Source organism: Talpa occidentalis, unplaced genomic scaffold (genome assembly GCF_014898055.3).
Source record: "Talpa occidentalis isolate TD23 unplaced genomic scaffold, MPIMG_talOcc4v2.1 talOcc4.4, whole genome shotgun sequence".
Lineage (NCBI taxonomy): Eukaryota > Metazoa > Chordata > Mammalia > Eulipotyphla > Talpidae > Talpa > Talpa occidentalis.
Genome location: NW_023604295.1, coordinates 28,110,941 through 28,124,856, shown reverse-complemented (window position 1 = coordinate 28,124,856; position 13,916 = coordinate 28,110,941). Strand labels below are relative to the sequence as shown.

The 13,916-nt window shown below is 35.2% G+C and overlaps 2 protein-coding genes and 1 long non-coding RNA gene across 4 annotated transcripts in view; 2 read left to right on the top strand and 1 right to left on the bottom strand.

The window, feature by feature from the left end:
- CCDC39 (coiled-coil domain containing 39) overlaps positions 1-1,547 on the top strand; it is a 38,677-nt gene extending 37,130 nt beyond the window's left edge. Inside the window, exon 20 of the mRNA XM_037525154.2 lies at positions 302-1,547. Within this exon, the coding sequence (XP_037381051.1) occupies positions 302-461 (160 nt within the window). The 3' untranslated portion in view covers positions 462-1,547. The remainder of the gene's footprint in view (positions 1-301) is intronic.
- A 1,588-nt stretch (positions 1,548-3,135) lies between these two features.
- On the bottom strand, positions 3,136-13,257 carry TTC14 (tetratricopeptide repeat domain 14). 2 transcript variants are annotated; one of them, XM_037525153.2, is made up of 12 exons: positions 12,948-13,257; positions 12,389-12,513; positions 12,088-12,287; positions 11,071-11,155; positions 10,791-10,920; positions 10,344-10,499; positions 9,847-9,918; positions 9,334-9,453; positions 9,108-9,230; positions 6,316-6,433; positions 5,270-5,379; positions 3,136-4,481 (listed from the first exon to the last, which is right to left on the bottom strand). In XM_037525153.2, exons 1-12 carry the CDS (start codon positions 13,112-13,114, stop codon positions 3,566-3,568), a joined length of 2,322 nt encoding a protein of 773 aa, XP_037381050.1. In that variant the 5' UTR covers positions 13,115-13,257; the 3' UTR covers positions 3,136-3,565. The 2 variants fall into 2 exon arrangements, with proteins under 2 accessions (XP_037381050.1, XP_054556369.1); XM_054700394.1 differs by lacking the exon at positions 3,136-4,481 and having other exon boundaries at positions 5,307-5,362.
- A 65-nt stretch (positions 13,258-13,322) lies between these two features.
- LOC119256767 (uncharacterized) overlaps positions 13,323-13,916 on the top strand; it is a 73,711-nt gene continuing 73,117 nt past the window's right edge. Inside the window, exon 1 of the long non-coding RNA XR_008553815.1 lies at positions 13,323-13,451. This is a non-coding gene — a long non-coding RNA (uncharacterized LOC119256767). The remainder of the gene's footprint in view (positions 13,452-13,916) is intronic.

Genomic DNA, 13,916 nt, shown 5'->3' with positions numbered 1-13,916 from the left:
CCCCTACTTCCATGCCCCATTTTTGGGTTACTATGAATACTTACTGATTTTTACAAGTATTTAATACTTAATAATTTCATCTCAATTTTTCTCATATAGGAATATACTACTTGAACTATTTTGCTACTGATTTGAAACTCTATTACCTTTCCCTTTTGAAATAGGAATTTCTTGATAAGCTTTAAGTTTTATTACCAACTATTAATATGCATTTTTTGATTTATTCAGTCATGGGGGTGTTTTCTCTACTAAGACACAAGTTTTGAATTAAAATTACAAATAATTCTGGTTTCTCTTCTAGGTCATCTAGGAGTTCCACAAGTACTTCTGGTTCTCAGACTTCCATTAAAGTATTAGACCTGAATTTCCCAGACTCCTTTTCAGAAGTTGGCAGCCATTCTAGGCCAGCTAGTTCTAGCAGTATTCCCAGTAATGGTAAAAACAAAAAGGGCAGCAAATAAACATTTTAATCTTTCTTTTGAACAAGTTGCAAAAACAAAGCCAAAATCTCACGTTAAATTAGCAAATCCCACTCTGTGCTTTAGTGTGCTGTTTACAATGATATATAAGAAAGGATTATTGAAATAGTGTTCAAAATAGGGAATGGCCAGATAAAAAGTTTTATCTAGTGGAAAATATGAAAATTGAGAGTTTAAAAAAACCCAACTCAACAATTTGAATAAAGCCAAAGAAATGTTTAATTTTCTTAGTTTTTTTCCTATTTTCTTCACATAGAAAAGTAGATTTTTACAAGGCTGCATGTTATACAAGCAGAGGGAAAATACCTTTTTACTGCTCTACTGGTATTTGTTGTATTAGAAAATAGTTTGCTCATTATTTTATGCTAGCTATGAAAGTACTCACTTATAATGTAATTGAGTCTTTCTGGAAAAAAAATTTCTGAAGACCCATTACATTATCAAGATTTTGAAACAGTGAAGTTCTTGAAATTAGGTTTTCTTTATTGAAAGAAACAAATTTCCCAGACTTCTGGGGGAAAAAACCTGGTAGTATAGTTCTTTGGTATAATTTAAAAATTTTCAACCAAAGAAATACTATGTATCAGAACTGCAGCTGAAATTTCTACGAATTACTTTAATCTTGAAAAAAAGTTAAGCACATAATGATTTTGTTCTGAAAATAAGACAACCAAGCATAAAGAATGCATTAAAAATTTTTCTTGACCTAATAAACAATTTAAAGAAAACTGGTATGATCTGATTTTCAATAGGAGTCCCCTAATTTATTGGTAGACTGCCAGTTTTAGTTCTTTGTAACAAGTGCCCAACACTTGGAGCTCTTGCAATAGTGTGCAGTAGGATTGTTACAAAGCTATTTTTCAAACAAATGAACCTAGAAATCTGACTGCAGAATTGAGGCTACTATAAGGGGAAGGTAAGAATATGGGTGATCTGGTGGTAGGTATGATATAGTGATGTACATTTGAGAAGATGTTAACTTATTCCCCTGAATCATGTTATTAAGCAATGTTGCCTCAATAAAAAAACAAAAAAATTAATCATGGGTCACTGAATGCCTTTAACTCAGTCATCAAAGTGAGAAAAAACTTAATTTAGAGCTACTTCTGGAATCTTGAATTAATTTTTGGACATCCAAAATATTTATTCAAATTGTACAACGTTGTTCAGTGGCACTGCCTGTTAATGGTGTTCACTGCCTAAGAGGTGACATGACCAGAAAGTTCTTCGCACAATAGTCTCCACTCTAAAAAATTCCACAATTAGATTATCATCTCATGGCTTTTAGAAAAATAGCTACCTTCAAAAAGAAGAACAATAACAAATACTAGTGAGGATGAGGAGAAAGGGAACCCTTGTATACGGTTGATGGAACTGTAAATTAGAATAGTCACTATGGAAAACAGTATGGAGGAGCCTCAAAAGTGAAACACAGAACATATGACCGAGCATTTCCACTTCAGAGAAAGAAATAAAAACACTGTCAAAAAGGTATCTGCACCCCCATGTTCAGAGCAGCATTATTTACAATAGTCAAGATATGAAAACGTAAGTGTCCATTTATGAATGACTATATAAAGAAGCTGTGGGATATATATGTATGTGTGTTTATACTTATGTATGTTTACGTAACTATAATATAATATTCGGCCATAAAAAAGGAAATCCCAATATTCCAACAACACAAATGACTTTCAGAGTATTACACTAAGCAAAATAACTTTAGAAAGACTAATAAACCATGATCTCACTTACAGTGGAATTTGTGGAATTTAAAACAAAAAAGAAAGAAAAAAAAGCCAATAACTAATTTAGAGCAAAAGAACAGATTGTGGTTTTAGAGAAAGAAGATAGAGGAAGGGGAAATTGGAAGAAGGTATTCAAAAAGTGAAAACTACTAATTATATGTAGTAGGAATGTAATGTACAACATGGTAAGTACAGTGAGCAGTGCTCTCTGGTATATTTGAAAGTTAACAGAGAAAATCCTAGGAGTGTCATAGGAATAAATCATTTTTTCTTTTTTAATCTATAAGAGATGAATATAAACTGAACAGTGCAGTGATCATTTCACAATTTCTGTATATTAAATTATACCTTAACCTTATATAGTACAGTATGTCAATCTATAAATAAAATTGAAAAAAAAAAAAAAAGTATTATGTTCTAAAACGCACACATGCATACTCCTCCCGCCCCCACCTCCCAGAAAGTAGGAATGCAGGCCAGCTACTGGCTATTTTGAGAGTATGCCCAGTGCGTTCCCAACTTACAATACTTGGACGGTTACTTAATTTTTTTCCTTAGTGGAAAAATTAGACATATAAGTGTGTTTCTCTTGACACTCATTTAGCTAAAAGGATTCTTTCTATTCTGATTGTTCTTGGCCAGAATATTGTCTGTTAAGGGTCTTGCCAATACTTAAAAGTCAAAAAATTTTTAGAGCTCTACTGCTAGCAGTCAGTTTTAAAAAAAGACAAATATGCAAAAAGGGCCCCTATTTAACTTTCATGGCTTTATTCCTAAGGTATTTCTTAATCTGGGTAGAAGTCAATGATATTAGACATACCATTAAAACAAAAGTTATGCAAAAAAACCCTTAATATTTAAATAAATGATGAATCTAAAATGGTGTTTAAGGACTATTCAAATATATATTCTTACAAAAGCCAAGGGCTTTTAACAGGAAAAAGAAATAATTTTTGATGAAAACGATCCAAGTGTTTCAATGCACAAATTTAATTTTCTCTCCAACAGTAGGATGAGGGTGGACTCAGGAATTCTCATACACCATAGTACAATGAAAAAACAGTATTTTGAGAATTATCTATCAGTGAAGTTTAAATCATCAAAAGAAATACTGTACACAAACATACACATAAAAAGCCTAAAAATCAAGCTGTGGAAAGGGAAGGTACAACTAAAACAAATGTATTTGAGAAAAGCTAAAAAGCATTTATTTGCTTTTTTGCAATCTCTTCAAATAAAGTAACTTTAAGAGCAGATTCCTGCACTGAGTTATTATGACTAAAACCCAAAACTTTTATCAGCAGCTTTTAATAAAATGGTACAATTTTCCTTGGCATACTAATTTTTTGGCTTATTTCCTTTTTCCTTCTCAAATGCAGCTATCTGATTAAATATATTTAGTAAATTTTGAGGTAAATTTTTTTTAATTCCACTTTCTGATTGTTCTTTGCTATTTAGTTCATCTTTTTCTGGAACCTCTGTTTTAATATCTTCCCCATAATTATCCTCTCTTTCATATTCTCCTTGATTTTTATTTAATTGATACCTTTGCTCATGTCTACTGAAATCACGTGATCCAGAATAAGGATATTTTTTATATTTTTCAACTGACTTCCAAGAGTAGTCTGAGCTTGCTGGAGAAGAAGAATACCTCATGGAGGATGAATCCCACCTCCTATAGTGCTCTTTTCTTCCCTCTGTATCTTTTTCAAATCTTTTGTAACCATGAAATTTTATCTTGTCATCTGAATTCCTATAGCAGGAATCTGAGGAATCTCTTCTACTAGAAAAATGTCTTTCTGATTTATATGGCTTGTCTGTTTTGCTACTACCTGCCTGAGTTTTATAGTTATTATAAAAATCTCTTGGCTCTTCAGACCTACCTCCAAAATCATCCGGAATTTCAACTGCAGATGAAGACAGAGAGCATCTATCTTTCTCTTTTACCTGTTTCTTTTGATATGGTAACCTATCCTGCTTTTCCAGTAGTTTTTCCACTTCTTGTTTTTGGTTAAGAAAAGACGCTGAAGTATTGGCTGGAACTGGGTAGGAGTCATCTTTCCTATTCTGATCTATCTGATTCGAGAATGCTTTAGCTGAATGCCTTTTGGAACTGCGAGAAGACTCCGAGCGGTTCCTCTTATGTTTCTTATGCCTTTTGTGATCAGAAGAAGAGGAGGATGATGAAGAAACTGATTCATCACCAGAAGAAACACTTGAAGAGGAAGTTGATTTTCTTCTTTTCTTCTTTAGCCTAAAAAAATGTAGTTAACTCATTAGGTATGTGATGTAAAGAAATGTGCCTTAATTATCCAAAAAGATTTTAGTCCTATTTTGTTCTCTTTAAATATTTCATTAAAAAAACAAACAAAAACCCTGTGGCTTTAGATAAGCACTATTTTAATAATATTAGTGACTACAGGATCCAGTTTTACTTGGGTAAAAATACTTGTGTAGACAGGTGTCAGTATAAGCAAAACCACTTCTAAATGAGTTTCCATCACTACCTTAAAAACTGAAGACCATCTGAACACAGAAGAACTGGTTTTCCGTTTACCTCTACTGCACAGTTTCCTCATCTTAACATTACTGACGTTTGGTTCAAATAATTCTTGTTGCGATGAGGGTAGAATGTTTGGGTATCCTGTGCATTGTATAATGTTTGACAGCATTTCTGACCTTTACCCACGAGATTCCAGTAGCTAACTACCAATTATGACAACCAAAAATGTTCCCGGGGACAAAAATCACCCATAATAGAGAACTGCTGCTCTAGCTCTAGTTCTCAAAAATACTAGGTAACTAAAATAACATTTTAATTCTAAACTTAATTTTCTCTCCTTTTTTTCCCCCCCCAGAATTGTAGCCTTAATTTCTTTTAAGAAAAATTTGTGATATATGTACTTGGTAAGTACCCTTAACAGTCAGATTATGAATCGAAATACTTATATATTTTTACTTACTTTACCTCGACATAGCACTTTGGTTCAACTCAGTAGTTGCTTTAAGTTAAAAAAAAAAAAATTGAATATTATAGTTTACCTTTTCTCCTCTTTTAAGAGCTTACGCAACTTTTCTGCACTTGTTTCTATTTTCTTTGTTTTCTGCTTTTCTTCCTTTTCAGCTTGTTTTTCTCTTAATTCCAAAGATTTCTTTTAGAACCCAGATATCAGAAAAAATCACACGTTAAAAATAGCAGAATATATACAACACCATTTTCAGAAGTCCACCCCCCGGAACCAGGAATCAAATGTGGTATACCCAAATCACCATATATCCAGCATTATACAAGTATTTTTAACATATAAAAGTTAACCGTACAGGTGTTTGGCATTAATCATTGGCATGGCCAGAACAATATTGAGGACCATATTGCAGTTGATATTCCATGAAAAAAGGGGAAACCATCGCATTGGTACCCATGGCCCAGAGTCCAGGAAAGGAAAAAAAAAAATACATGAAAAATTATTTAAAAAAAAAAAAATTCAAAGTTTAAGTAGGACACAAATTTTATAAATAAAATTCAAGTAAAGAAATTCCAGTAAGGTGAATTGGGAGGGGAATTGCCATGTTCAAATACAAACCATTTAAAAAATAGCACAGCCCAGTTGGATGCATGATTACATAAGAAACCATTTTCCAGTTTGAGGATGGGGATGAGCAGCACCAGATGTCACAGACACAGCAGCAATGGTCCAATTCAGAAGAAAATGCATGAGAAAACATCATCATCAGTATTACAGGAAAAGACAGTGTAATATATTTCTCAAAAAGGTTTTCATAATTAGCTCAAATATAATACCACATTAAGTTTTCTAAATACCAAGAAAGCTCACTGCAAGGACAGTTTTTCAAAACCACATACCAAATTTAGTCAACAGAAGTTTTCTCATCAGGCTATTTTACTTTTTAGGATTAGCAAAGATGCACTATGACAATGTCAAAACAATTAGGAAAAGCTGTTTGTGAAAATAAATAAGTCATACTGTCTTAACTAAGCAATTTAATAATAGTCTTCCCTACAAGAGAGTTAAGTATTGGTATTAATTTCAAAATCAGTAAATTTCTAAGAGGAAATAAAGAATCACCTGCATATATTTATGAAGCTTCTGCAAAGCATCCTCTGCATCTTTAAATGTCTCATCCAAAGCCAAAGCTTTCTTATAGTAACTTTCAGCATTTAAAAATTTTTCTTCTTCTTCTAGCCTAAATTTGAAAGGAAGACTTAGTCTTTTACAAAAAATGAAAAGTCCTCACATAAGCATATAGCTCAGAGGCCTATATGAAAAAACTTAATAGGGAAAAACCATGTTTAGCATATTATTTTCAAAATTGAACAATACCTAAGTGGTGCTTTTTACTGCTATTTTTCTGGGTTAAATGAAATAAAACAGAACAAAAAAAACTTGAATTCACAGATACAGAGACAGATTGGTGGTTGTCAGAGGTGGGGCTAGAGGGGAATAGACAAAGTATGTGAAGATGATCAAATAAGTCTTAGGGGTATAGTGTACCCCATGGTTGACTAGTTACCAATACTGTATTTAATATTTGAAACTATCTAAGAAAGTTGATCTTAAATATTATAACAAATTATAATTATGTGTGATGATGGATGGTAAACAGACTTAAATGTGTTGTTTGTGGCAATCATTTTGTAATACATACATATCACAAAGTCATTATGTTGTACACCTGAAACTAATTTAATGCCACGTCAAACATGCCTTGATTTATTATGTATTTATTTTTTAAGATTTATTTATTTATTTATACAAGCACTGGGTACAGTCAGAAGCGCAGGAAGGTGAGAGAATTCACCAGAGTCAGAGCAGTGAACAGAACAGGCAGAGTGACGAAGTACACTGCTGAGGGGAGCAGCGGGTGCAGCAGGAGAGGTCTGCGCGCCATGTGGGACCCTCGCTGGCGGCCCGGGATCGAACTGGCGTTGCAGAGGCTGCGGGCAGCTTCGCAGCCCTGCGCTCAACCGCTGCGCCACCAGGGGAGGCCCAAACATGCCTTGATTTAAAAAACTAAAAAACTAAGAACTCATCACTAACAGCTAAAGCCATCTGTACATCCAGCACTGGGATTTTATCAAAATATATAAAAACACATCATGAACTGATGTCCTCTGGAAATGCTCTACAAATTTCAACTTTAGTATTAAACTACAGGGATAGGGTTTTCCTAGTAGTTTATGAAGAATTTTCCATTTTATAGAAAAATTTTCTCAGAAAATTGTTAAAGCTGGAAATACCAAAACATATGAATTATCACAGCCAGCCTCTAGGTAAGTTAATTATTAGATTAAATATGAGTCTATGTGTGGAAAAAAACCCAACAGTTTGCATATAGAGCACTGAAAGGATTTTGCAGAATATTGTCAATTTTTAGTAAATAGGTAATTACTATAAAAAATAAAATTAAAAAAGAAAATTGAATCATTTTTGTGTCAGACTGGATATGGGAGTAAGCCAAAGACTATTATCATTTCTGGTCTGGATAACTGGATGGATGGTGTTACCATTCCATCAGTTAAAGGACTTTCACTTAGGTAGATAGCTGGTACCTCTTAGATGTAGTTATATTACTCCCTCCATATTTGAGCTTGCACTGGAAAACTGTCCAACTCACAGGCATGCAAGAAAATACCTCTGCCAAAGACAATTAACTAAAGACACGAACTTCAAGATTTTATAGAGGATGGTTGAAAATTAGATATATCCACCATTAAATAAAATCTGATACTTACTGGCCTCCTCTTTCTACAAGTGTCTGGCAGAGGTATTTTCTTGCATTCCTGTAAGTTGGACAGTTTTCCAGTGCAAGCTCAAATATGGAGGGAGTAATATAACTACATCTAAGAGGTACCAGGTATCTACCTAAGTGAGAGAGTAACAAGCTTTCCTATTCACATGGGTCCATATGAGTTAAAATACAAATACTGCACAATCTACTCATTTGGATTTCTTGAGTAATCAGGCAAACTAATGAAAACTACAAAAGAGGGCCTCCCCGGTGGCGCAGCGGTTGAGCGTTGGGTTGCGAAGCTGCCCGCAGCCTCTGCAGCGCCGGTTCAATCCCCGGCTGCTCCCCGGCCACCAGAGGAGGGTCCCACATGGCACGCAGACCTCTCCTGCCGTCCGCTGCTCCCCTCAGCAGTGTACTTCGGTCCTTCTGCCTGCTCTGCTCCCCGCTCTGGCTCTGGTGAATTCTCTCACCCTCCCGTGCTTCTGACTGTGCCCAGTGCTTGTATAAATAATAAAAATAAATAAATCTTTAAAAAAAAAAAAAAAAACTACAAAAGAGATGAATCCACATTAATCCACATTAAAAAAGAGCACAAAAGATGCTATTAAGTATAAACTGGTTTTTAATTACTAAAGCAGGTGGTTACCAAATTATATTTGAAGTACTGTTTCTTCAACATATCTTATAAATTAGCTTTTGCGTTAAATAACTACTGTACCAGGTAATATGCCAGCATTACAGGATAGTAACATAAATTACAGGTTTTATTCTTAATGATTTGCTCTTCCTTTTAATCTGAATATGTGCATTTTTACTCAGTAGGATAGACCAACAAGCCAAATAGCAAAATATTATAATGAATGATAAAACTCTCATTTTCATATTTCTGGCAGTAAGCTACTGAAATGATTAAATGAATCAGACATTCAATTCCCTTCTATTAAAACAAAATCTTCTAGCTATTCAAGGAAAAAATACTTATCTACTAATTTCTTATATCTTTCTATTTCTATTTCATTGTAACAAGATTTTTTAAAATAATTAACTAAAGACATTAAGTTTAAGATTTTATGGAGGATGATTGAAGGTAAGATATATCCACCATTAAATAAAATCTGATACTTACTGGCCTCCTCGTTCTACAAGTGTTTGGCAGAGGTATTTTCTTGCATTCCTGTGAGTTGGACAGTTTTCCAGTGCAAGCTCAAAATCTTCTATTGCTTTGTTCAGACTTCCTTTTGTTGCATATCTAAAGATAATGACAAAGTTAAAGGAATTTAAAATATGAATTACTTGTAAATCTTGTATATATTTACCTTGCAAATATTCTTTAAAACCCATGACCTACTTACAATGCTCCACGAGCTACCAAAGCTTCCACATTTTCTTTGTCTATTTCCAGTGCCTTATTGTATTCATTCATAGCATCGACATGGCGTCCAACTTTAAAATAATCGACTCCAATCTTCACACTGAAGACATTAATAAAGAATTACAAACATTTCATCAAAAATCTAAATAAAATATTAACATGGATAAATTGTAAAAGCAAATCAAATATGGTCAATGTGTAGTCTCCAGTACCGTCAATATATCTAAGAAACACTATGTCTTTGGATAGTTTTATAACAAGTATTTATGAAATCCAGATATCAATATAATTTCTTTTGAAAAACACTGAAAATGTTGGCTAAAATTTAAGTTTGTCAAGTTTACAGCTTAAGACCATTTATAACTATAAAAAAAACTAATGTCAGAGAGGGATCATTTTAATTTACTTTAAAATATTTGTTCTTAATAATACATGCCTTACTTTAATCTTTTAAACTAGGTAATGCAATTGTTGAGCAACAAAGTCTTCATACCATTTTAAAGCCCAAGATGCACTCTGTTTCTTTCTTAATGCAGAAGCAAAATCATCCTCAGAGAAGTTTTTGCTGTTAAAGAAAAAAAAGTCAAACCGTAACTATAAATACAGGTTTTATAACTATACCTACGGTTTTTGTAACTATACTTCACTTTGCTTGACAGTTAAAACTCAATGTTGAAAAAGTGAATCTCAAGCAAGAAACTTGTATGACACTTGCATAGCAAAACTGACTACTGTTAAGCATCATTTTGTCTTTTACACATACACAAAATTCTTAAATTTTCTGCATCTTTCTCTAATTGGTCACATGGTGTACATCTAACACTAACAAGAGAGTCTATTTCAGAAGGACATGGGCTCCTCTGCTTCATTCAGTCTTTGGCATATTGCTGTCGCCAGGGTAGCATGGTGAAATATGTACCTCAGTTATGCAGTTTTTGCTCAGCACCATTCACCTCATCACCTAATAAGAGTAATAGTGATTTACTATACCTTTGTAGGCCTCTCATTAAAGATGGAGGGTTAGAGTCATCTATTCCTAGTTTTCCCAGAAGGAATTCAACTACTCCTGGATTAACAAATCCCAAAGAACTCTGCATGATATTTTCATAGGATTCCAAAGAATTGCTACTAAGTTCAACACTCCTCCTTAAAAAACAAAAACACAACAAAAATATAAAAATGACAATCAGAATATTCCACTTCTATTAAAGAACTAATATTATCACATGGGGTTTAAATACTCATACTGTTTTTGTACATGAAGTTATGGCAATATATGATTTGGTTCATTTTACCAAGTTGAAGACAGTTGGGGTAATTAAAATATTTTGAAGAGAAACTCAAATTCTACTTTGGTGCCAGAAGTTGGATAAAAATTGTTAATTTTAGTTAAGAAACTTACAATTAATTATTGCTGAAATAATGTGGATAAATTACCTGTAGTACAGTGGAAGTTCTTCAGAACTAATTACACCTAATTTAATAGCAGACAGGTGTGGTGGAAGAGAGGAACTATATAGAGATACTACAAGCTTTTCATGGTATCTGTCAATATCCTTGATTCCAGCTTAAAAAAATAAGAAAACTAGACTGATTAACAAGAAAATGCAAACTAACAAAAACATAAAACTTTCTCATTAGACTACATTTTCAAAATTTATAAAAAACAAAAATCTGGCAACTGTTATTTTTTTGTAAGTATGATGAAACCGATCACCTCGAATGATGTCACCAGTTTGGTAATATGATAAAGGATCCCCATGGTTACTGTGAGAAGGCACATCTCTTATTGGACAGAGAGCCTGCAACGAGAAGCATTTACAACACTACACACTCCATTCTTTTGTGAGAACCGTCTTTTATTATAGTTTAGTATCAACAGCTAATAGGTCACAGGAACATAAAAAAAAACAACTAGCATACTAAAGTCTAAGATTAATTAAGGACTTCAATTAATTTCTGTGCCCTGAAACAATAAAACAAGTATTCTGGTTCAGTTGAAAAACTAAAATCTCATGAAACTTGCAATTAGTTTTAGTAACCTAATATAAGTGTGGATTATAGTTTATACTTTGAAAAATGAAAGTAAAATCCGTTCAGAAAATGAGAAGTCCAATTAAAATGAAATATGAATTTTCCAAAATTTGTGTTATCCAGTCCACAATACCTCTGGCTTTTATTCCCTTTTCATCTGCCCTGAGAGACAACAAATATCTAACCTTTTTAAAGTGACATTATTTCAAATTTAGGATTATTCACCCTGAGTAAAGTTTCTTATACTGTACAGATCAGGTAAGTTTAGTTATTGTGTGTGTGTATATATGTGTGTGTGTGTGTGTATATATAAAAAAAGAACAGAAATTTATTTCTAAATTAGCCACATTCAAGTATTAATGCCAAATACTGTAATTAGGAACATGCTCAGTTATATGAAGTAACCCCAGAGTACCAATTAATCTCACCATATTCAGATATCTGAGCATTTGAAAAAGGACCCCATCCCTGCTAACCAAACCCAGTAAGTAATGTATCAATAGGAGCACATTGTGCAAGTAACTCTTCCACCACTACTTTGTTAAAGAAGGAAAAATACTTAATTTTATTCCAATTAAAATTTATTTCAAAACTATCTCAGCATAGTGCACAATAAGCACAAATGATACAAGGACACAATTTTTCGTATTGGGATGACCCTTAGAAATGGAAGCAAATAACTGAAAAGTGAGTAACTTACTGTGATTTCTAAGTGTGATATATCTCTCATGATGCCACTACCTAAACAAATCAACACCATGAAAAATCCAAATTCTCGAATGGAACTAATTCTTCCAATCACTATATCACCACGCTCAATATCTCGGAAAAACAGCTCCCTCCTATCCATACTCGGTATCTCCATGAACTGCTCTAAAGGTGGCATGATAGCATAATGATCTGAAAAAAAAAAAAAAAATTACCAAAATTACTAAACAATAGTTTTGCTTCAACTTAAGCGTTGTTAAGCCAAACCACAATAGAAACATATCGAGACTAACCTTCACTGTCTTCACTCACTTCGTAAGTTGCAGGTGCATCTGATTTCCAGGAAAGTGCAAAAAGCAGATCAGCTTTTTTGGAAATGAATTTTTGTATTTCAGTGTTGTCAACTCTCTTCTCTTTCCTTAAAAAGAAACAAAATGTATGACAACTGGTTTATCTGCAAAGCCTTCAGCTCACGGCGTTACTGGCTCACTCGGGTCCATTCCAAGCCCCCGGGCATCACCTTTAGCAAGTTTTAACTAGAGATTCCATCCTCAGGTAGCCCTTAGAAGGAGGTCGGGAGGACTCAAAAAAGTGACACCCGCGGTCCCCAACACTAAAGCCTATGGATTTGAGCTAAGCAACCCGTACCTCTGCAAGGCAGTAAGACAGAAAAAGTTTCGCCTGCATCGCCCCACACCCCGACGCCGAATCCTCCCGCACCCTGCCGTGTGCAGCAGCGCCGCAGACCTCACGCGCTCCCTGCCGAGGCCCCGCCGCGGTAGCGGAGCCCTGAGCTGAGTCCCCCCACCGGAACCCCCCCACGTCTGGCAGCCGGGTCCCCCAAGCCATTACCTGCCCTGAAACTGCTGCTGGAGCGGCGGGCCCCGGGCTGGCTCCGCCGACCCCGCCGACCCCAAGAGGCTCCGGAAGTGCGGATTGTCCTGCTGTTCGCTCCGGAGCAGGGAGAGCAAGGACGGCCCGTGGTAATTCAATGACTGCCGGAGAAGATCCCGATCCATGGTCAGCGATTTCTGGGCCCAAAGGCCAGCGGGGTGCTAGCGCCTCTTCCCCAGCTCAGACTCCAGCCCCAGATGTGTGGGGCCGAGGGAGCAGCCGGAAGCACAGCCCCAGACGCCCGCTCTTACATACTCGCCTCCCGGAAGTGTTCCGGCGCCGCCCCCCGCGGCCGGATCTCGCGATAAGGGGAGAGACTACGGGAGCCGAGAGGAGTGGGCCAAGTGCTTCCGGAACTAAAAGATAACGGGGCGCCGAGGTAGTAAAGCGTGCGAGGCGTTTGCTAGTTAAACTTTCGTGATGTCATTTATTGCATTGAAATAGCCCGAGCCCTTTTCTAAGGTAAATAATAATTGGTCCTCATGTTTAGTCAAACACTTTTAATTGCCACTGCCAGCGTGAGCACCCCGAAATGTTAGAGTCTCTTCCCTCAAAGTCCTTGCTGGAGAAATATTATCAACCTAAGTCTCAGGCACAACCACATTAAACAAGTTCCGGGAGATTCCCTGGAAAGCTGAGGAGCAGAAGGACATTAACATTTATTCATCTTGTGTTCTCCAACCATACCCCATTCACTGTTAGTGATTGTAGAATTAGCAATACCAGAATAACTTTAGTGCCTAGAAACACATATACATAGTTTTTTTTTTTTTAATTTGTTTTAGTGTTTCATCAAAAGTTAGTGCCCATAAGATTTACTGGATAGTGTTGTGTACTCTAAAGACAATACACTATACATTTGGGTAAAAGTGATATTCAAAGGTAATTGTGACTTGGGCCTCTTTTCCACGGTACTGTCTTGAAAAC

Bases quoted from the DNA above. Each gene is read 5' to 3' on its own strand.
- TTC14 (XM_037525153.2), bottom strand. From the start codon at position 13,114: ATGGATCGGGATCTTCTCCGGCAGTCATTGAATTACCACGGGCCGTCC. The intron at 9,919-10,343 runs GTATAGTAAATC...TTTCTTTAACAG, and splicing joins TTAATGAGAGGCCTACAAAG to CAAAAACTTCTCTGAGGATG. The intron at 6,434-9,107 runs GTAAGTATCAGA...TTTCAAATTTAG, and splicing joins CTTGTAGAACGAGGAGGCCA to GCTAGAAGAAGAAGAAAAAT.